The sequence below is a fragment of the Notothenia rossii genome (assembly GCF_949606895.1).
Source record: "Notothenia rossii genome assembly, chromosome: 1".
In the NCBI taxonomy this organism is placed as follows: domain Eukaryota; kingdom Metazoa; phylum Chordata; class Actinopteri; order Perciformes; family Nototheniidae; genus Notothenia; species Notothenia rossii.
The window spans coordinates 72,917,428-72,938,550 of NC_136912.1; the positions used below are offsets into that span (position 1 = coordinate 72,917,428).

A 21,123-nucleotide genomic window follows, 5' to 3' on the forward strand; every position below is an offset into this window, starting at 1 on the left:
CTCTAACATGATGATGATGTTAGTATGTTAAACAAATAATTTACCGTGATTTCCAGCAAAGCCGATGAGCTGCAGCAGATGAATGATACATCTGAAATTGTACTGACACTGATAAAGGGAGTCTTTTAAAAGGCAATAATCTACAGTAGAGCTAACACCAGAGGTCAATGACTTTGGACTCATGTCTTCTTTTGAATGCACTAAGGAGAGCTTCCCTCTTTACCAATTGACTTCCGGTTGCATGCTTTTTAAATGTATCATTTATAAATAAACATTAAAATTTGAAATTGATTTGTTGGTATGTTACAAAGCTGCACTTTGACTAGATGTGGCCAACATGGTTAATAGGCATATCTAATGTCTTATGTTATTTTAATTCACATTTCTTGTTTTAAGTATATAATTTACACAAATTGAAAGACTCATAACCAGACAGAAATGCCAAAGCTCGAAAATCATGGAACAACAAATCCACTTTTATTTAAACAATATATAATATTGCTACATTATTTGTATGCTCTATGCTGTTTTATGCTCTATAACTTTCAAATGTTTTAAATGTACTTCACAGAATCAAACTACATCCTGTGTGTTTGTGTGTGCATCAGAAAAACAGTGTTACTTTGTCTCCAGCTCACACACACACACACACACACACACACACACACACACACACACACACACACACACACACACACACACACACACACACACACACACACACACACACACACACACACACACACACACACACACACACACACACACGCACACACACACACACACACATGGAGAGTCATTGGCATTATGGGCTCTTTCATTATCGTCTGCTAGATACATATTATGCTGATGCTGCAATTATGCACACTAACATAACTCAACTTCATCTCTTGCTCCACAGTTCATCCGTCAACTTATATCTTCCTGAAACACTGCAAAGTAACATATAAAGTAACTGTTGCCCCATAATTACTGTTATTAATATTACTATTAGTAATAAAAGCAACACAAAGATAATTTCTCTTTGTTCAAATCTTTTATAGTTGATGTAGACTAAGCTACATTAGATAAATAACAGAAGCTTAACTGAACAACACCCTATATGCATTACATCTGTTGCAATTGTTTATCTGTATGAAGCACTGATGATAGGCTAAGCGGCGAACATCCCTAAGCAGTTGACCAATCACAAAAGAGCCGGCCAGCTCAACAATTAGAGCGGACTGGGCTCAGGTATCAGAGGGTGCAGTGAACATTAAAGCATGTGAATTTTTCAAATTAGAGACACAAAATACAATTATGAAATCTGAAAATTAGCATATAGAGCCCCTTTAAAAGTGAAGCCGTAACCACAACGTAACTGTACCCTACAGACGTCATCTATTTGGCTTCTTCAAGAAAATAATGATCGCATAGACATTATTTTTACATGCAATTTACATTTAAGTCTCTTCAAACTGCTGCCGAATTGCCTGGTTTTAGTTTCACTGATTAAAAAGGGAAATCAGACAGGAAAAAAGGGTCCAATTAACATTCATGTGATCACCATAAAAATGTGCCATCAGGTCTATACAACTGGGTTTAATTGAAAAGTTAGACAACGAGGGTGCCAATGAAACCTGCGATAGCCACTCCCTGTCTGCATAGGGCTCTGCTTCAGTCTACTGAGACATCAGGACGTTAAAGCGCATCTTTCAGCCAGATGATGCATGTCACTACTCCTACAGCCTATTGAACAGCTGTATGTCATTTTAAAGTGTTGAGGTATTCCGTGATATGGTTAGCGGTTTATCTCATAAAAACTTCAAAATGGCTCCACATGGCTGGTTGAAAACTCTTGAAAGATCACAGAACCTTTTCCAGTCAGAATAATACATTTACAGGTTTAGTGAAAGGATAGCAGCTCAAGGAAGTTCAAAATGTCCTTTGGGGAGGTCAGGTTTCCTTTCCTGGATTAGAAACAAGCCCTGGTTGTCCTTAGAAGACTCAGTAGGGATGCCACCAAACTGGCCAAAGCAGAAGAGTTTCATAGTGTTTGGGTTTCATTTTTTCTTGTTGTTTACATTGAAAGGACATGCTTGTGCACATTCCCTAACGTGCTGCTGACAGGATGAGGAAGAAGAGAATAGGTCAGCACTGATGAGGGGAAAGATGTGCACTGAGGGAAAGTATTCCCAGAAGAACCAGTGTTAACAAGTTCACTATCCAGAAAGTGAACCCGTCCTCCAGTCTCAAGAGGATTCTACTTCCTGTCCAGTCCAATACAAGCGTCCTCTCATCTCCTCTCCCTGTTGGTTTGACCTCAGCTGTTTCCCATGACCGCATTTATCTGAAGCAGTGTCACAGTGCCCATTGCAATGTAAATGTCCTGGCAGCATCCAACTTACTGGAGATTCTACAGTAAACAGGATTGGATATTTGACAAATACTCAACAAATACCAAAGCAACTATGGCAAATATTGACCTCAAAGCACAGAGCAGCCATGACAGCACTAAAGGACAATTTCTCATTTTACTCAGTCACTCTCTAATGTCTGTATTGGCTGCCTTTTATAGTCCAAGGGCATTCGCTTTGCCAATCACATTAGACCGACACAATCCAACCAATTGAATTAAGCTGCAAAAATAACATCAGCACCACCATGGCAAGTCCAGAGGCCTGTAATACGAAGCCGGTTCAACATAACCTGGATATCTTTGAGTTACCCGGCTACCGAATCCAAAACAAACGCGCTCTCGCTAAGCGGTCCTACGAGACTGGTTATCAATTTGTTAACTCAAGCCAGCTTTGCCCTATCTAGTTATGTACACGTTCACATAAAAGGGGCGGGGTTAGCAACATTTGACCAGTCACAAACATGAAGAAGCGTACTGACAGCGCAGCGTCATACTTTTTTACATTACATGTTACTTGTTAGACGCTTTTATCCAAAGCGACTTACATACTCAATACTGTGGGCAATCCCCACAGGAGCAATTTGGGGTGAAGTGTCCAGGGACACAACGACATGCAGTGGGGTAAAAAAGTGTTTGAATGCGTACATTAACAGGTTTATGATATCACTGCCCCGTCTAAGACACTAGTGGATCTGACTTGAATTACATTTGAAGTTAGCTCGCTAAGCGAAAATCCGGCTTCGTAGTAATGGCCTCTGCTCCTGTTACTGAGCCAGGCAGGACGATGTTTGTTTATTTCAAATGAAGGAAGCCACGTAGAACAGATTATATATTTCATTGCGATACAGTTTCAGGCACTGTGTTAAAAATCCAGGTGGCAGCTAAGGTTGCCTCCCGTTCGTCCTATTTGAGTAACAAGGAAGTATAACAATAAAAGCAAACTCTCCCCAGCTGGAATACAACCAAAATAACCAAACAAGGTTTATGTTTCCAATACAATACCTGCCATACATGCAAAATCAAAGGTCACATATTGTAAAAAAAACAAACAAATACTGTGCAAGTATCAAAATGCTTAATACATGGATAAATCAACTCTTTAATCTTTAGAAGGGACACCAAGATCTCAATTCAAGATGTCAAACATTATTGTCTCTAAATGTAAGAAATGCAGCTTACCATGCAAGTCAAAGTAGCACATGTAACTCAACAAATAAAAAAACAATCCATATTTTAGTTTTTCTGTGAACAGATTATGTGATGTTGAACTATTTCTGAGGTGTGAGTTGTATAATTTATCAGAGAAAGAATATCATTTTCTCCCTGTGGTTTTGCACTTGGTTTAAGAACATGTCTGATGCTGTCTGAGAGTGTTTACCTGGAGGTTACAGTAACTGAAGAAGCAGCTGGAATATGACAGCTGAACATATATTAGTGAAAATCTATCATCTATCATCTAATCATCTACTTTCAGCTTTTCCTTCCTGATTTTCTACAGTTTATCTTCTTACATTTCTTAAAAGATGCACCTTTATGCATAATATCCATCTTTTTTTGTCCATCTCCCCTTTGCTTGTCTACTTAATTAATAGAAATAGTGAAAGCCACAATTCAGCTGGTGCTCGTATGCTAAAGTGAGCTGAGGCTGATCCACTGCCTGAGGGTTTGTGCACTGACACACACACACACACACACACACACACACACACACACACACACACACACACACACACACACACACACACACACACACACACACACACACACACACACACACACACACACACACACACACACACACACACACACACACACACACACACACACACACACACGTCACACAGGTGCATTTCAAGCATGGCTGGGCTCGCAGCTAAGTAGCCACACAGCAGCAAACATCTTATTTGTGTGAAATGCTAGATGACTTTCACTGTCTGTGCCATAGGCAGAGGGGCTATTATCACACTGCACCACCATATCAGTGGTTTTCAGAAGTTTTGGATTTTTGGCCCCAGGAGGCTGCATTTCATTTTAAGTTTCCTCTGATCCTAACCAGGTTTAAATTCTCTCTCAAGGGCTGGGTGTTTAAATAGAATTGTCTATATTTCTTTTACAAGCCCTGCAGGGAAATACTTTGGCATATTGTAATTTCACCCGATAAAATGTACATTCTGCAGTCAAAGTTCATCCTCTTGTATGTTTTCCTAGTACAAATATACTTTCATATTCCTTAAATCATCAGGCTGACATTAATCATTATATTTAAATTTGAATTAATTTTATTCAGAGTTAATTCAATGTAAAAACCTTTCCGTAGGTTTTATCCAGATTCCTTCTTGGCTCTCGAATTTTTTTTTCAAGGAGCTGTAAGCTGAGCTCCCATGTATCTGCACCGCTGTCTGATGCCCTTTAAATTACAACACCCTGGATATGCAGAGAAATGTGTTTGCAACCTGTAATCACTTGTTAGGAATTAGTTTATTCCTCGTAAAAAGAAATGGGGGAATCCTACCAGTATGGGAAAACGATTGCATAAATGTTTGCATCATTGATTTTCTTATTCTGACACAATGTAATGAGAAGTTAGGTGATGTGTTGTAATTGTCTCTATTACTGAAGTAAACACTTAAAGAAAGTCACTTTTTTTATGAAATGTTACCTGTTATTGAAATTAAATGATTGGTAAAAACAAATCAAAGTTAAGGGAAGGGAGAACAGAGGGGAGGTATAATTTGCATGACTCAGCTCTGAGGTAAGTGCATTCCTTTGAGAAGCTGCCTGACTTCTGCACAAACTAAGGACATACAAACAGCTTAGCAGCATCTGGTTTTCTGAAGGAGCTATGTAGAAGGTCCAACAAGGACTAACAAAGAAGGAACACTCTTGGTTCATTGCCCTCTTATCTTTATCCTTGTAGGTTACAATGCAAGATCACCATACTCATTTAGGGATACACTGTAGGCCTACTGTGTATTTCATGCTGCTGCATGCTGAATAATAAATGACAAGCATGCAGGACTCATTGGTCTCAAAATTCATAATGAAAGTAATTTAAGTAAAAAGCTATTGGACAAAATCCTCAACAAAAACATGATTTAAAGCAAACTGGAACATTTGCTCCATTAAGTTTCATTTCTCCTCACGGACTTTTTCTATCTTTGTCTAATTTGAGCTAATTCTGAACAAATTGTGTTGAAGTCGCAAGTCAAGTGCAGGGCACACACGTGCACCCTGCAAGGTGAAAGGCAATTTGGATTTGTAGACTACATCTTGAATGTGTTGTAGTAGCCTAATATGCCTTTCATTTCCCAGCATAAACAAAATGTGTCAATCACTTAAATAACAGATGTGTCCTACCTTGCGAGAGTTGCAGTGAAACAGAGACTCAGAGGCGCTGCAGCGGAATGCTGCATGCAGGATGCACACTGGCTGGAGATAAACTGCAGAGTTGATGTGGGAGCCCCCCGTTAGAGCACTCACTGTAGGAGCCCCGTTTGGAACGTTTACGGGTCACTGCAAAGTTTAACTCGGGGATTGACATCGACTCGAGCTGCTGTCGACACCTCAGCTGAGGACTGAGCCCCAACCTTGAAGTACCTGTCAGCACGACAGAGAGAGAGAGAGAGAGAGAGAGAGAGAGAGAGAGAGAGAGAGAGAGAGAGAGAGAGAGAGAGAGAGAGAGAGAGAGGGAGAGAGAGAGAGAGAGAGAATATACTCAAGCAGGCACGTGAACAAAAATAGCAAAGTTAAATGAATGCTCAATGCTGGTTAGAAATCCCTCCAGCATATTATTGTTATATTGCACAGATGTCATGACATTCAACTTTCAAAATATGTAGTGTTGTGAATGACTAAATTAAACTACGATAAAAATGCGATTGTTTAAATTGTACAGTTATGTTTAGGTTAGATTTAAATGGCCTGGGGTATTGGATGTGATTGCACATTATTATTGTTTAAGCAGCAGTGTCTTTATTACTGTCAATCTTCTTTCTCATCTGTCAATGTTCCTTTTCAAACTTAAACACTTCTATCACAGGAAGCTACAAAAATAAAGACCAAACCAAAATGCAAAGCATGAACCTACACGAAACTGAGAGCATACAAAAACGGGAACATTGTAATGTTCGTATACTCTAAATTCTTCTTATCGATACCTCCCCTCTCTTTTTCGTTTGTGTTAAATACTGCCCCCATGTGATATTTTTCAGTAACTGTGTCAATACATGTTAAATTGTGCCATCCTGCATACAAACATTGCAGATCATATAAACGCTCATATTTCCCCTTCTGAGAACATACTCACACCTAGTGGGGCTTTTGTGAAAATGCACCCCTCATTAACAAATATAATATATTGTAGCACTCTAAGGGTTTAGCCCATTTCAAACGGGTCATATGTAATGAACGCCTATGTAACTTTTTATTTGAAACATTTGTATCACTTTTTTTTTTGTGTACAATAAAATATATTGTATGTTGTCCTGTATGACAGGACAGAGAAGTTCATGAATATGTTTGCAGTATGTCATTTTCAGCAAGCACTTTGTAGATGGTCCCTGTACAACTGAAATAGTAGCCTAAAACTACACAATTACAACAAAGTGAAAAAACAACGGGAAAATTAAAACATCATTACCCTGACAGAACATGACTGTTTCTCAACCAATGAGAAAGTCACAAAACCCGGAGTGGGCGGGCACTTTCTTGTTGTGGTTGACGGTTCACTTCCTGCTTTGCACTGTGAAATCAATCAACTTCAGCACAAAAGTAGGAAAAGCGAGGATACCGAGGATCTGTCAGCATAGTAGGTACTTTACGAGTAATATTTCACAGCTTTACCGCAATGACTGTTATTTGCAGCTAAAATGTGAGCCAACAGGAAGAAAAGTGTTAATCCTAATGTGTGCACACACCCTATGCTGCTCACAAGACTGCGGCGGCATGTGATATCGATTAGTGAAACACACACTGCTGCAGCCCTGTTTCAGCTCCTGATAGAATGAAAGAAATGTATCGAAAACTACATTCTACATGTTAGTGGTGGGTCATGTTGCTTATTTTATTGTAATACCTAATAGGCTACGTGACATTGGTTTCGAAGTGTCAGAAATTAAATACATTTAAAATAACGTATATATTTTCTCTGAAAACGTCGATGTCGAATATGCAACGAATAAGTTAGTTTAAGGTTGGAAATCCATAAGACATTCAAACTACGGCTGTCATAGGAAGGGTTTCCCACATAGCCCTCTGTTATCCACATGGTTAGTGTTAGGGACCGTCAATAAATTACCGTTTAACTTACAAAATAAAAACAATGTTATTTTCATACCTTTGTACTAGCTTGCACACATGCTAAAATAATGCAAACATAATAGGAATAAATGTTTCTTGTGTCACATGTGATAAACCTGGCCAAACTAAAAAGTGAGCCTATTGCCACAGTTATTCACAAAAGGCAAGTAGATATCATTTGTAATTATATAAAATGACACGTCTCATAACCCAAAAGTATTTTTGAATAATATGTAAAAACTGTTCAGCTCTAAATATTTTTATATTTTAATGGAAGCTGTCCTGCTGAATGAAGACAGTCCGTTACATTTCCACCCTGGGCTGATTCCTGTCTCCAAGAGGGGATCCAACATGGTGCACGTTTACAACTGCCATCCTTTCGCCTCACAGCAGATAGTACAGGTAGGTGGATGTTGCTGTGGATGTTTTTATTTTATTTCTTTTTTTTTTTTTAAATGCTTATCACGGCTGATAATGTTGTTTTGTGTATGTGTCAGGTCCTAACTAATATACCTTACCTCTCTGTATCTCAGGTGGAGCAGGAGCCTGGACTGGTCTGCTGTGGAGGGGGAGCTCTGTTTGTGGTGGCGACTGGAGGATGCAAGGTTATTCTTTAAAATATGTATATTTTTAAATAAAAGTTTTCCAGTTATTTTATTTATTTGTGTTTAAATAAAAACTATGCCCTCATTTGTTAAACCCACACCTCATCAAAAATATATCTTTTTTAATATGCAGTAATGTGTTGAACTGAATCAAGGTGGAGGCTTACAATGTGGAGCAGGAGGGCTGCCCTTTCATCTGTCGCTTTGCCACCATGGGCACTGTGAAGAGCATCCAGCACAGCAAGATGGGTAAAAAACTCATTATCGCTCACCTTTTGTCAGTCTTAGCAACTGCATACATACTAGTTTTCACCCATTGTACTTTTGTTTGTTTTATGTGTGAGTAAGGAAGCCGACAGCGTAAGGGTTGAAGTGTCAGTTGAAGAGAGTGATATATTTCTATATTTTTTTCTTCTCTGCATCCCATTCAGGAGATTACCTGGTTACCATTGAGGAGAAGAACAGCGCCACTTACCTGAGAGCCTACACCAACTGGCGTTATCAGGTACACATTGAAAAGCTTTCTTGAAAGTATTTATTATCATATAACATTGAGACTTAAGGGACCATGTTAATTTCTTTTGTAGTTTTCATACTTTATGTTGGGGATCAATATGTGACCTTAACTAGGGAATGTTATAAAAACATATAGCATTTTTATTATATGGACTAGAAGAAAAAATGTTGTCCCTCAGATACTACTCATTGTAGCTTTAACATTAAACTTGAAATTGAATTGATCCACTAAAAGAAAGACAAATAGAAGAGATGGTTTTTCATCCGTATATCTACTGCAATATTACGTTCTTTTGTCCATGTTTTTTTCTTCTGTACTTATTGCTCTCCATTCAGGCGGAGGGGAAGGCCCGGGTCGGGGTGCGTTTGTTGGGGCACCTGCTGCGAGGTGCGTCTGTGCGGGGCGGGGTGCAGATGGAGATCATCGAGATCCCTCTTTCAAAGCGCCCTGTTGCCGTGGCATGTTGTCCGGTGACAGGAGACCTTCTGGTCGGCTGTGAGGACACGCTGGTCTTGTTCGCCTTGAGGAGACAGAACCAGCAGAGCCTGGTAAGAGTTCAACTGATAATCTGTGGCTTTATCTCCTCTGAAGACCCCTTTCTACTTATAGAGAGAGCCTTACACAGTTTAGATAGAATATTGAGTGTCCTACTGGTGCATGATGTAGTCACGATTAACGATGCAGTGTTTTCCAGAAGTTGACAGTTATCCACAACATTAGAATGTGTATTTCATTGTGTCTCAAAAAGTATTCAAATATAAATTGCAGTACATGAATAAGACATTTTATGTTATCATCAGATATGTCTCAATGAAGCATGCTATGACATTCTCAGTTACTTTCTCTAAGTGTTTTACATTTTATTCTTCTTGAAAAAAATACCTGCAGAATCAGAGTCAGCAGATCCTTCAGAGCAGCTCGCAGAACTCCAGTCAGAATCAAGGTAACTCAAGAAAATGGACACATAATTGTTAACACATGTTCATACAAAGACTTGTTTTGCATCATGACTTGTGTTTAGTTTATAATGTGTTGACTGGACAGGAGGAACAATTTTAGCAAATTGCTTCAACCATGTTGCTCAAATAGAATGACTCTTAGATAAATGTAATCCTCTATGTAATTCAATTATTTTGTAACGCTCTGATTGTCATTTAATCCTCTGTGTTTTTTTACTGACCTTAAATGTGACCAATGTTCTAGTGAACAATGCCTACTCTAATCTAAGAAAAAATATCCTCTTCGCTGACTCTCCATGTTTTCCTTCTTCAACTGATCCGTCCTTTGTCTGTTTTTCTTTTTAGCTCAGTTTCCAAGTCCAAACCAGAATTTCCTGGATTTTGAACGCTCAGTTATCCTGCATCTCCCAAAGATCGAGCCTAAACAGGTCATTTCAAACATCATTTCCCCTTTTTCTTTATTATGTTACTTTCTTTTTGTGGTATTTCCTTTATATTTCAGTCAAATTATCTGTAATGCACACAGAACAATACTCACTGGTTTGGTGTTGTTGTATTGCACCTCTGCCCCCTAGGTGGCACTGTGTGGAGGTTACGTGGCACTGCAGATGGAGCTGGAGGTGCTGGTTTTGAAACTGGATACATCTTCTGATCCTAAAACCCAGGAGGAATCATCAGACACAAAGAAAGGTTTGTGTTTGTTGCCCTCTATAATGATTGATGCCGCATCTATAGATCTTTTTGATTATGTTAAGTTTACAGGCTGTAAAAAACAAGAATAGATGTATCAGCAGTAACAGAAAGTAAAAGACCTTTGTATATCTGTCTGTGTGTGGCAGATCATATAGATGACCAGGCTGACTTTATGGTCCTTCCGAGACACCAGGAGTTGCTGGGTGATGTAGCTAAAGACTGTGACATTCCTGTCAGCATTGAGAATACTGGGCTGGAGGACGGAAAAGGACAATACACGCTATCATATGTTCTCTTCAGGTGAGTGCGTGTAGTGCTGAGTACCAGTTGACCCTTTAGATCTTTACGGTTAGCATATTTCTGTCATATGAGGTGTATCTTTAACTTTTGTTACTTCTTTCTTGCAGGCGTTTCACTCCAGACTTCTTCCAGGGCTGCAGTGTGGAGGAAACTCAACTCCACTCACTGCAGCTTTACCCACTGTACACCAGTGAGTACAGCAATACAGTGAAAAGCAGAATATGTTGTCACAGGAATTAGGATTACTACTCGATTTCCTCTCTTTATGTCTCCATGATCTCAACAAATGGTAAACTTTCAATCAAATCAAAGCCACTAATACCTTCATTTAACCCTACTGAGGACTGAAAGTCCTGTATACAATTCATTGCAACGGCAACATATTTCTTAACAAGATACATTTGCTTTTGATCACATTTTCAAAAAAAAGCATTCTGCCACTTGCCTGGGATCTTTTCAGACGTTGTCAGTGCAGTTTCCCTTCTTTCAGGACTTGGACCTGGTTTTCTTTTTGGTCAAATATTGTTTCTGCATTCTCTCTCTCCAGGTAACCAATCCGTGCCTCTGGAAGAACCAGCATGTGTCTTCTGCTTCTTCTCTCTCCCAAACGCTGGCTACCTGTACAGTCTGAAGGGTGGTGTCGAGCTTCTCTCCACCTATCAGTATCCAGAGAAAGTCCTGAAGGCGGTGCTAACGGACCACCTGCTGCACGTCATTACAAAGTACATCTGCAGTCTCATTTGATATTTCAATCATTTCATTTTCACTAAATTACAGCTCGTTAAAATATCTTCATCCATGTCTTGTCATGGGAAATCATAAAAAAATAAAATGGAGTCTTTTATAAGTTGAAGACATTTATATCAGCCTCAGTAATAGACTGATATTGAATCATATTTACTTCTGTAGTCTAAAGTAGGGCTGTCACAATATCAGATTTTAACTTCACAACCTTCCTGACCAAAAAATATTAACAATAAAAACAATATTATTGTCAATGTCAACAGAATTTTTGAAAAACAAGAAATATGCCTTGTTTTTTTGTTTGATTGATGTATTGCTTGTCTTTATTTTGGCATATAAATTACACCGTGTGTTGGTTGTTGGGAAGGGAGAGAAATTATTAACAAATTTAAAAAGGTGCTTAATTATTTACACAATGTAGTCATAACTGTATTTTTAACATGACCTAAATACCTCATTGTTTAAATATTGCAAATATTGTCAATACTGGTATATTGCAAATACTCTATTCTGAATTTTGTATTTCTCAACAAGTAAGTTTGATACTTCCTGTGTGCCTAGGAGTGCATTGCAGTGTTTCACAGTGCGCTGTGCAGCAGTAGCAGCCAGGGTTGTGGACCCTTACATCGACACCACCATGAAGGTATGATCCTATCATGGAATCCTTGCCTCATGGGTTATTCAATAACTTACTGTAGGGTTTAGTCTCACCATTTCCCCCTGTGTGTGTCTGAAGGCCTGTCCGCCCTGCAGCATGGAGGTGTGCGCGCTCAGGATTCAGCTGTTTATCGGTCTGCGATCAGTGTGTGTCTACGGCCGCCATGTCATCCTGCTCTCCGCCGCTGACACAGAGACACCAGAGGAACCTGAACGCACCCCGCAACGCAGACGCCTGTAAGTCTCACACATATACCCACATGTCTGTGATCGTATAGTGTACAAGTGTTTAAAAGCTTAATCGGATTAGTCATCAGATACCTCCCTGCCATACCAGAATACTTATCAACACTGGTGATATGTGTGATCAGGCATACATACATTTAAAAAATGTTTTACTGTGTGTATGTGTATGTGTTATTTTAGCAAGTTGAAAGAACACACCTTGCTGACTGGTATTTTCCTGGCGGTGGGAATCGATCCCGCAACCACACCAGCTCTGGAGAGCTTTCTATCACGGCCCTTCCTGTAAGATAAACCCAAACCCCCCCTCCCCCCGCAGTCTCTGTCGTCACTTTAGGCCAAGCTGCAATGCCAAGAAACCCTCGAAAAGTACTCACTGTAGCAGATGATTTTTAGCCAAACCCTCAAATCATTATTTAAAAGGGGATCTATTTAACCTTTCATGCCACAGAACAAACTTTTTTAGCTTCCATTAAAGTACCTTGTTTGTTTTTGCATTTGTCACTGATACCAGTATTCCTGAAGAATAACGATGGTAATTAACATGAACTGGAACATCAGAGGCTTTTCCTACTTTATGACAAAATCTTAAATGCTAAGAAAATAGTATATTCAAGATGTCAAGGTATCGTCTTGCTTTAGACCCTCAATCTAACTCTTATTTAGTGGCACAAAGATCCTAGCTCATTTAAAAAAGGTGGGAAGTGAGGGTACTAAGTACTTCCTCCTTTGATCTGCCTTGCCTTTCCATAAGTTATCAATATTCAAGTCACTTGGATAATACATTCAAACATTTTCAAAATGTATGACTTGAGTTTTGTGTTTTTCTGTAATTATAAGGTGTATTATGGATTAACATTCGCTGCACTAATCCTGCAGTTACACTGCAGATTACCTTTAAAAGTTTATGTAGAATGACAAAGATTCTAAAAATATAATGTTCATATTTAAAATCCACTACTATAACTATAATATATAAAACCCCTAAAGCAACCGGTTACTTCAACTCATGGTTAATCGCTGTTTTGAATGAATGTGTGCCTTTACAGCTTGGTCTAAAAGTGAAAACACTACCTGTGTTAGTTCCTTAACCAATTTAAAACATAACCACCCTAACTCCCTTTAGTGTGTGACCCTTTGCTCACAAACAAATGTTCTATGTACTGAAATAGATCTGAACAAGATTTAATTCAGCCAGCTTGTTATCCATCTTTTTTTGACATGTTACTTGTCCCTTGTAAAACTTAAATAGTGGCCCATAATTGCAGGTAAAGAGCTGAATTTTCAGTAAGTGAGACCTGTATATATTCTATCGAGTTGTTAAACTGTTAAAGCTCCTGAGACAAATATAAAATGTGTCATATTGGGCTATATGAATAAACTTCAATTGATTGATATTTGAAGCTAAAGTAATCCCTCATTTTTTGTCAACAACATGTTGTGGTTTTTTGTTTGCCGGAAATTGCAGCATATCCCCTTATTTGATTATATATCCCCTTAAATATGATTTTAGTCATTGCATCTTAAGTTCTAGAGAAGCATTCTGAGCAAACGTTAGTTATAGCCAAAACAATGTCGGATAATTACTTTTCTTTATAACGTTAAACTGTATCACTCTCTGGTTTTAATCACTGTTTCGGTTCCTGGTAAAAATGTCGGGAACAATATAGAAATCCTAACTAGGAGAAGCTGGCGTTAATGAGTGCAATGTGGTGACGAGCTCTCCCATGATCTAACGCTGCCTCTCAATGCCGCCACACTTCATCTTTTGTTTTTGTTGTTATTGAGAGACTCCTAGTGGCAGAACATCACATATTGTGCATCTAACAGGCAGGTGTGCTTTGTAGATTTTAAATGTGCCTGTTTCTATTACAAATCAAAATACAGGTTTGGGGCCACATGACATGACTATTGAGCATGGCATGAGCCACAGGAAACACATCTTACTTATTTACCATGTTAATCTGTTCACTAACAGTTCACTAATGTTTGTTTGTTCATGTTTAATGTAGTAACGCTTTCTAATATTAGGCAATAGTACTGTATCACATAGCAACTGTACGCAAAATGTTGTACTTTACTGTGAGTATGATGGTGCTGCACATCAGTAATAAAAAGCTTCCATTGATTAAAAACATGTTCAATGTCATGCAAAGTATGTCGGAAACGTTTTAAGTAGTTAATTGAATTCCTGTTATCGACATTCTGCATCTTTAAATAAAAGAACATTTGGCAAAATCCTAGTTTGTAGACTCTAGACTAGAGACAAATCAACGTACTGTTACAGTTTTCACTCGTTGTTCTTTTTGTTGATTTCTGTGATTTTCTTGAATAATGGGAAAATCTCTCTAAAAAGTCTGCAGATTTTTCGGATTTAGGCAAATGTATCTTCTCTGTGTGATGAGAAAATTGTGATTTTCTCTGATTATTCTTTTTGTTACCCCTCTTTGTAACCTTTGACCTCAGGAGCAGGAAATGGACGATCTCCTCTCCCAAAGAAACCAGCCCAGCAGGACACGGGTGGAACCTGTATGTGGTCGACAGCGTCAGCCCCCTCACTCTTTACCAAGAGATGGTAACAGACATACCACCTTAATGAACTGCTCAAAACAATCCACTTCCATGTCAGTTGTTATGGTTGTATACTTCTACTTGTAATATCATGTATGCACAATTATTAACCATACAGTATGAAAGACTAAAGAAATAAAACTAGAACAAAACAAACATCTTAAATGCGTACAAAAAAGACACATGACTGTGACGTGCATTTAATTTGTAATTGATCACTTATAGTTAAACAACATAAATACAATTTGCCTGTGGAATGAGAGTGCAAATGTATTTGTTGAAAATATATGTATTAATCAGATTATATATTTTCTAAATCTAGTGAAACGGACTGCTTTATTCTTTCTGTTTTAAAGAAGCAGGCAGCATTTTTGTGAAACTTCTTTCTGATCTATAAATCTATTAAAACCTTTATTCCAAAAAATGTTAGATTTAGTGACTAAAGGAAAGGTTGTAATAATATGAAAGATTGACTCTGAACATGCTACACCTACTGTAGTAAATCTTCATATGTATGAGTGTGTATAGTCATATTTTTGTCTCTGTTGTTCAGGTCGAATACAGCGAGCGGTACGCAGAGACTAACCCGCAGGCCCAAAGCCTTCGGCACCTCCTGAGTGAAGCTCACCTCTTCCTCCGTGCCTCCTTACTCAGGACAGAGCCTTCAGAGCAGCCACGAAACATCGAGGGTGAAGCCGCCGTGACTCTGCAGACAGATACAGACGCACCAGCTGATAGACAGACAGCTGCACAGACAGACAGGCAGGAGGTGGAGGAGGCACTCAGGCACAACTGTGCACAGCTGGGAGACTGTTTCAGCAGGTAACACACACACACACACACACACACACACACACACACACACACACACACACACACACACACACACACACACACACACACACACACACACACACACACACACACACACACACACACACACACACACACACACAGTCTGAACTCAGCCTGAGACAGCGAGACACTGAGTGTGTGTGTGCTCAGGCTGAGTTTCGCGGTGTCTCGCTGTCTCGCAGACCCCATGCAGCAACCAGGAAATGACACCGGTAATCCAGCTCACACTGTCCGCTCCTCGAGCCTCAAAGGGACCACTCAGACCCCACACAGCATTCTCATCTGTTTGTTATTACTGGTGTCATTTTCTGGTTGCTAACGCCATTGTAACAGATAAACACTGATGTTCCGCTGTAACGGTGGTAGACTCATCAGAACAGAATAGGCGAGCTGACCAATCAGAGCACAGTGAGAGATGCTGTATGAGAAACCAATGTGAGTTTGGAACATTGAACAATGTAAATCTATTCTAGTAGACCTCAACAATGGAATTATGATCAGTAGGAATGGCCATGACATGGGACCTTTAAAGTAAAAAAAGTATCACAAAAAACAATGGAAAAAAGCAGCATATATTCACATTTGAGGAAAATCAATTATTTTGTGTTTGTCTGTTCTGTAGGGGCAGTCAGAAGGACTGCCACCTGGCCTTGCCGTACTACAGGATGTCCGGTCTGTCAGTCACAGAAGTCATGGCCAGAAACCGCCCACTTCCCAGCAGCCCTCACACCTATGGCCCTGGCTTCCTGTTTTACCTGAAGCATTTCCTGTTTGAAGAAACAGAGCAGACTCTCAGCCAGGTATACACTAACATTATGCAAGGCTTGTTGTAATGAGACTTTTTATTTTTAGAAAGGTGTAATATGGAAGAAATTATAATTACAGTTTCTTTGCTATAGAATTAAGAACATGGAATCAATCAGTTTAGAAAAGGTCTTCCCTTAGCTTTCTTGGGGAAGTGACTTTGTTGCGGCTATGATGCAACCTCTGATTTATCTATAAAAACATGTAAATAAGTAGTTATTTTAGATTTGTATAAATCAGTTCATCAGGTGTTTTATTCATGTTCTACTGAACACTTGTTCCTTCAGTTAATTAATACTAAAAGAAACTAATGAAAACAAGGAATTAAAGAATTATCTTTCTGCAGGAGGCAGCTGATGAGGTCATAGACATTTTAAGCAAATCAGAGCCCTCACAGCTCGTCAGTGTGTGTGCCAGCCCGTCCATGATAAACCTCAGTCCCGCCAAGACGCTGCAAATCCTAATACATCGGGAGGACACGTGTGGTGTGTCTGTTCTTCTCACAATCACCATGGCAACCATGATGCTGTGTTTGGACGACCTGCCACAGTACACACAGCTGATGGAGAGACACGCCGAGGTGAGAGGGGACAGGGGCTGTGCTGCGTGTGTCCTTAAGAAAGCTTCTTATTGAAGAAGAAACTGAAACTTTATTTTCTCCACCACCAAAAGTGTGTGTGGGTGTCTGTGCTAATCTTGAATGAGAGTCATCTCATCAGCATCATATATTTTGTTGTGATGATTAACAATCTTTTAAAATGTTTACTTATAGTTTTGATCCTTCATTAGCTCCTCACTCATCACTCCTCTTAACTGGTCAATAGGGACCGCAATATAGAAAAGACATTTCCAGCAATTTGCTACATGGCTCAAAAATATCCATAGAAACAAATCAGATACATTTCTTATGTAATATGTTATGATCCAATACAGTTAGAAATGTTTTTACAGGTCACATTGTGCTATTTGAACAGTTAATTATGTTTTTGTAAAATTGCCAAAGTCTCTCCCCAATGTTTGCATTAAATCCTTTTTTAGTGTAGTGGAAAGTGAAAATGTTTCTGGTTCCTCGTGAAAGGAAATGAGAAATAAAATGATCACAGTGGATTGAGCAGAGAATTTAATGTCTAAGCTCTTAACATTGTTTGTATTATCTTATACTATACCAAATCACTGCGAATTACATTTCTCAGAATGAGATTCATGAGGGTCATGCTGACAGTGTAGCAAAGGGCAATTGGAGTTCTGAGAAACCTGAGGACCTGTGTGTTTGTGTTCAGATGCTGCTGGTGTACAGGTTCATCGAGGAGCCCAGGCTGCTGCTGCACGGCGGAGTTGGAGGCCAGCACACACACATCCGTCCCACACGACTGACCCGACAGCTGGCAAAGTCCCAACCAGGACTGCTGGTGGCTGCCATGGTGGCTTTACATGAAAACAGCAAAGTTCAGCTGGAACAAGCTGATCACATATTCAAGGTGGATGTGGCACTTGTTATTCACAACAAGTGAAATCTTACTGATTTGTTGCAACCTTTCAAGAGGAAAACATGAATGTGTGTTTGATTTTAGGAGCTGGGCTGTGAGAACTGCTTGCAGGTGGATTTCTGGGAGGCAATGCTCATGGCCTCCTCACAAGAAGCTGTCATCCAGGAGCTCCTGTTCCGACTTGTGTCCATCTATATTGACCGACTCACAAACACAACTTCCGATACACACCTCAACGAACCACACACACCTTCAAGACGAAGGCCATTGAAGAGCGCTGACGATCTGGTACAGTAGATACAAATTGCAATTGTTGTCCTTGTTTGGGAAAGATTAAGTTTCTGTTGGGGATTTTGTCCAGCACCTTTATCTACTGCCGTCAAATAATCATTGTGTATAAATAGTGTGATGTTTAGGAAATCAATGAATGTGATCATCTTTTTACTCACTGAGAGGCCTACATGTTTGTGTGTCTCAGATAAACTCGTGCTCTCATTACGGTGCTCTCTACCCGTGGCTCACTGTTCTCAATCCAGCTCACACTACCAGCTCCCAACACCAGGAGGCGCTGTACAAACTACAGGTAATGTGTTTGGAATCAAAATAAATGTGCTTCTATGGAAAATATACAAAATATAATTTAACATTTTAGGGGTCTACTTGAACATTGCACTTGTAGTCAAATATGTCAAGTCTTCTAACATGAGCCAACATTAGCCACCAAAGCTACACGTCATATCATAACATGTGAGTATGTTACAAAAATCTCATGAGTGTATTGAATTGAGTAGTGTTTTTTGTTTTTGAATTTTATACGTTACATTTGTTTGATTGTCAAACAATTATTGTGCTATTTGATCTTGCATCATCTCCCTTTCCCTTACTCACCTTCTGTGATTGAATTGTCTGCCTACAGTCTCTTCTGTGTGGTCCGTCTCTATCTGTGGGCTCCGTCGTGCCTCTGATGGAGCGTCTGTCAGAGGAAACTTTGTGGGGCTTCAGCCTGCACCTCCTCTGCTCCACCAGGAGGGGGCAGTATGACCGTAGCATTGAGAAGCTGCTGGACCGATGTCCTCAGGCCATCATAGCCTACGCCAACCACCAGTTACAGGACAGACATATGGTCTGTACTGAGCTGTAGCCTGAGCTGTGCAGTGTCTCACTTATTTTTTTAACTCCAAGTGATTCTCAGTAGTATAACCGTGTCTTCCTTGTATAATTTTTGCAGATGTTGTGGTGGCAGAAGCTGCTCCCTGAGCTTTGTAACAGGACGAGAGCTGCTTCGGACAACAGCATCCTATTGGCAGCCCTCAAAGGTAGACGCTTATCCCAGAATACCATCAGTCTGTCAAAATACCCTTATTTTGAGTGTATGGCCACCTTGCCTAGCTTTGTTTAAGGATCTTAAAAAAAGAGTCTACATTTTCAGTTCTACTCTGATGTCCATGTTTTGACATCTAGATTTTAATTTAGCCTGTGTTCATGCCAACAGAGACGCTGGTTGTGGTTGCCATGGAAATGAGTCCAACAGACTTTCTGGAGCTGATACCTGACGACGGGACGGCCTCCTACTTCCTGCCTTACCTGTTGAGCTGTAGCCAGAGACATTTAATGGCCTGAGACACCACACACACACACACACACACACACACACACACACACACACACACACACACACACACACACACACAGCTCACACTGTACTTAAATATACAAGGACAAAGGTGTCAGTTGTTCATTCAAACTGATATATAGAACAACTATATCCCATTGTTTGCTGTTGAACTGCTGCACCGAAGCAAATTGCGGGTTGAGTTTTTCCGTTGCTGTAAACGGTCCTAACACTGGAGGGAAAGGACAACCTGGCAACAATGAAAACACAAAGCTGTCTCTCTAGTCTCTAATGTTGTGACAAGCTCTGTTTGTCATCAGACAATCATGTACATGTTTTTGCATGTTTACTTGACCAACTTTTGATATATATATATATATATATATATATATATAAAGCAACTCATATGGATGTTTTATCTGTGTTTTTAACTTAATAGAACAATAAAATACTGTATGCTGGAAACACAAGACCAGACTATAGTTTATAAAGCAGACCCTGCAGAGAAGATAGAAATCATGCTTTCCAATTTTGAGTTTTGTTTGTCATTGCATGTTCATTTTTGTTACAATTTTAAAGATATGTATCTAAAAGTGGTCTTTAGGCTTTATGTTGCCATACAAATGTAATGTGTTGCTACTAACATTTTATTTGATAGTTTGTTGTCCTAATACTAGTGCCTAAATGCCTAAAACCTGGAAGTCACTTGGTTTGAACTAGTTAAAAGCTGCAAGATTGTGATTTTATTTTTCATGAATTGCAGAAGTTTTTACTTGCTGGTCACTCAAATAGAAAGTAGTTTGAATATATCAGTCCATTTTTGATTTGTTTTAATTGTGTTTCACTCACAACTTCCTCATTTGGTTAACTCAACTATGTGTGCTGCTCCCTTAGTTGACACATGATCATAGATTGTTGAGTGTGGTGTGTTTCATAACAGCTTCACCAGAGACATGAGGTGTGACTTTGATCATATTGACTCAGATTAGATAGTATATCACTATGCTGTGTAACTGCTGCTGCTGAAATCTGCACACTTTATCAAGGTTTGTTTAGCAATCATTAAACCGGCCTGATGTTTTTAGCCGTGGATTCAAAGACATTTATTCTTTAATGGACGAGCAAAGACAATACACATAGATCCTAACATATCTGTGTTTTAATTGTATAAGCATTAAGTATTTTGTAACTTGGATTATTGACAATGGAACTTACTAAAATCAAAAGTGACTCAATCATGATGTTGATGATTAAACAGGCCATGAGTGATATGTGAAGAGGGGTTGATTGGTTTTGTCTTTTGAATCATGTACATTGACCTTACATCTGAGTTCATTATGCAGAAAGTAGAATCACCAATTTAAAAGCTCCTAACAACAA

The 21,123-nt window shown here is 39.3% G+C and overlaps 2 protein-coding genes across 5 annotated transcripts in view; one reads left to right on the forward strand and one right to left on the reverse strand.

The window, feature by feature from the left end:
- The window catches only part of bcar3 (BCAR3 adaptor protein, NSP family member), a 75,218-nt gene extending 69,385 nt beyond the window's left edge, over positions 1 to 5,833 (reverse strand). For both annotated transcript variants that reach the window (XM_079669056.1, XM_079669055.1), the window contains exon 1: positions 5,756 to 5,833. The gene's annotated coding sequence lies outside the window, so the exon portion shown is untranslated. The remainder of the gene's footprint in view (positions 1 to 5,755) is intronic.
- Positions 5,834 to 7,055: 1,222 nt separating this feature from the next.
- On the forward strand, positions 7,056 to 21,020 carry hps3 (HPS3 biogenesis of lysosomal organelles complex 2 subunit 1). 3 transcript variants are annotated; one of them, XM_079683190.1, is made up of 25 exons: positions 7,056 to 7,209; positions 7,974 to 8,098; positions 8,230 to 8,301; positions 8,457 to 8,550; positions 8,733 to 8,806; positions 9,154 to 9,366; positions 9,707 to 9,761; positions 10,123 to 10,205; positions 10,353 to 10,467; positions 10,617 to 10,770; positions 10,878 to 10,960; positions 11,318 to 11,492; positions 12,076 to 12,157; positions 12,251 to 12,408; positions 12,598 to 12,699; positions 14,881 to 14,989; positions 15,539 to 15,807; positions 16,463 to 16,640; positions 16,991 to 17,224; positions 17,925 to 18,122; positions 18,216 to 18,419; positions 18,610 to 18,714; positions 19,048 to 19,254; positions 19,360 to 19,447; positions 19,624 to 21,020. In XM_079683190.1, exons 2-25 carry the CDS (start codon positions 8,048 to 8,050, stop codon positions 19,749 to 19,751), a joined length of 3,231 nt encoding a protein of 1,076 aa, XP_079539316.1. In that variant the 5' UTR covers positions 7,056 to 7,209; positions 7,974 to 8,047; the 3' UTR covers positions 19,752 to 21,020. The 3 variants fall into 3 exon arrangements, with proteins under 3 accessions (XP_079539316.1, XP_079539314.1, XP_079539315.1); XM_079683188.1 differs by having other exon boundaries at positions 7,058 to 7,205; XM_079683189.1 differs by lacking the exon at positions 12,598 to 12,699 and having other exon boundaries at positions 7,058 to 7,205.
- Positions 21,021 to 21,123: the final 103 nt, after the last annotated feature.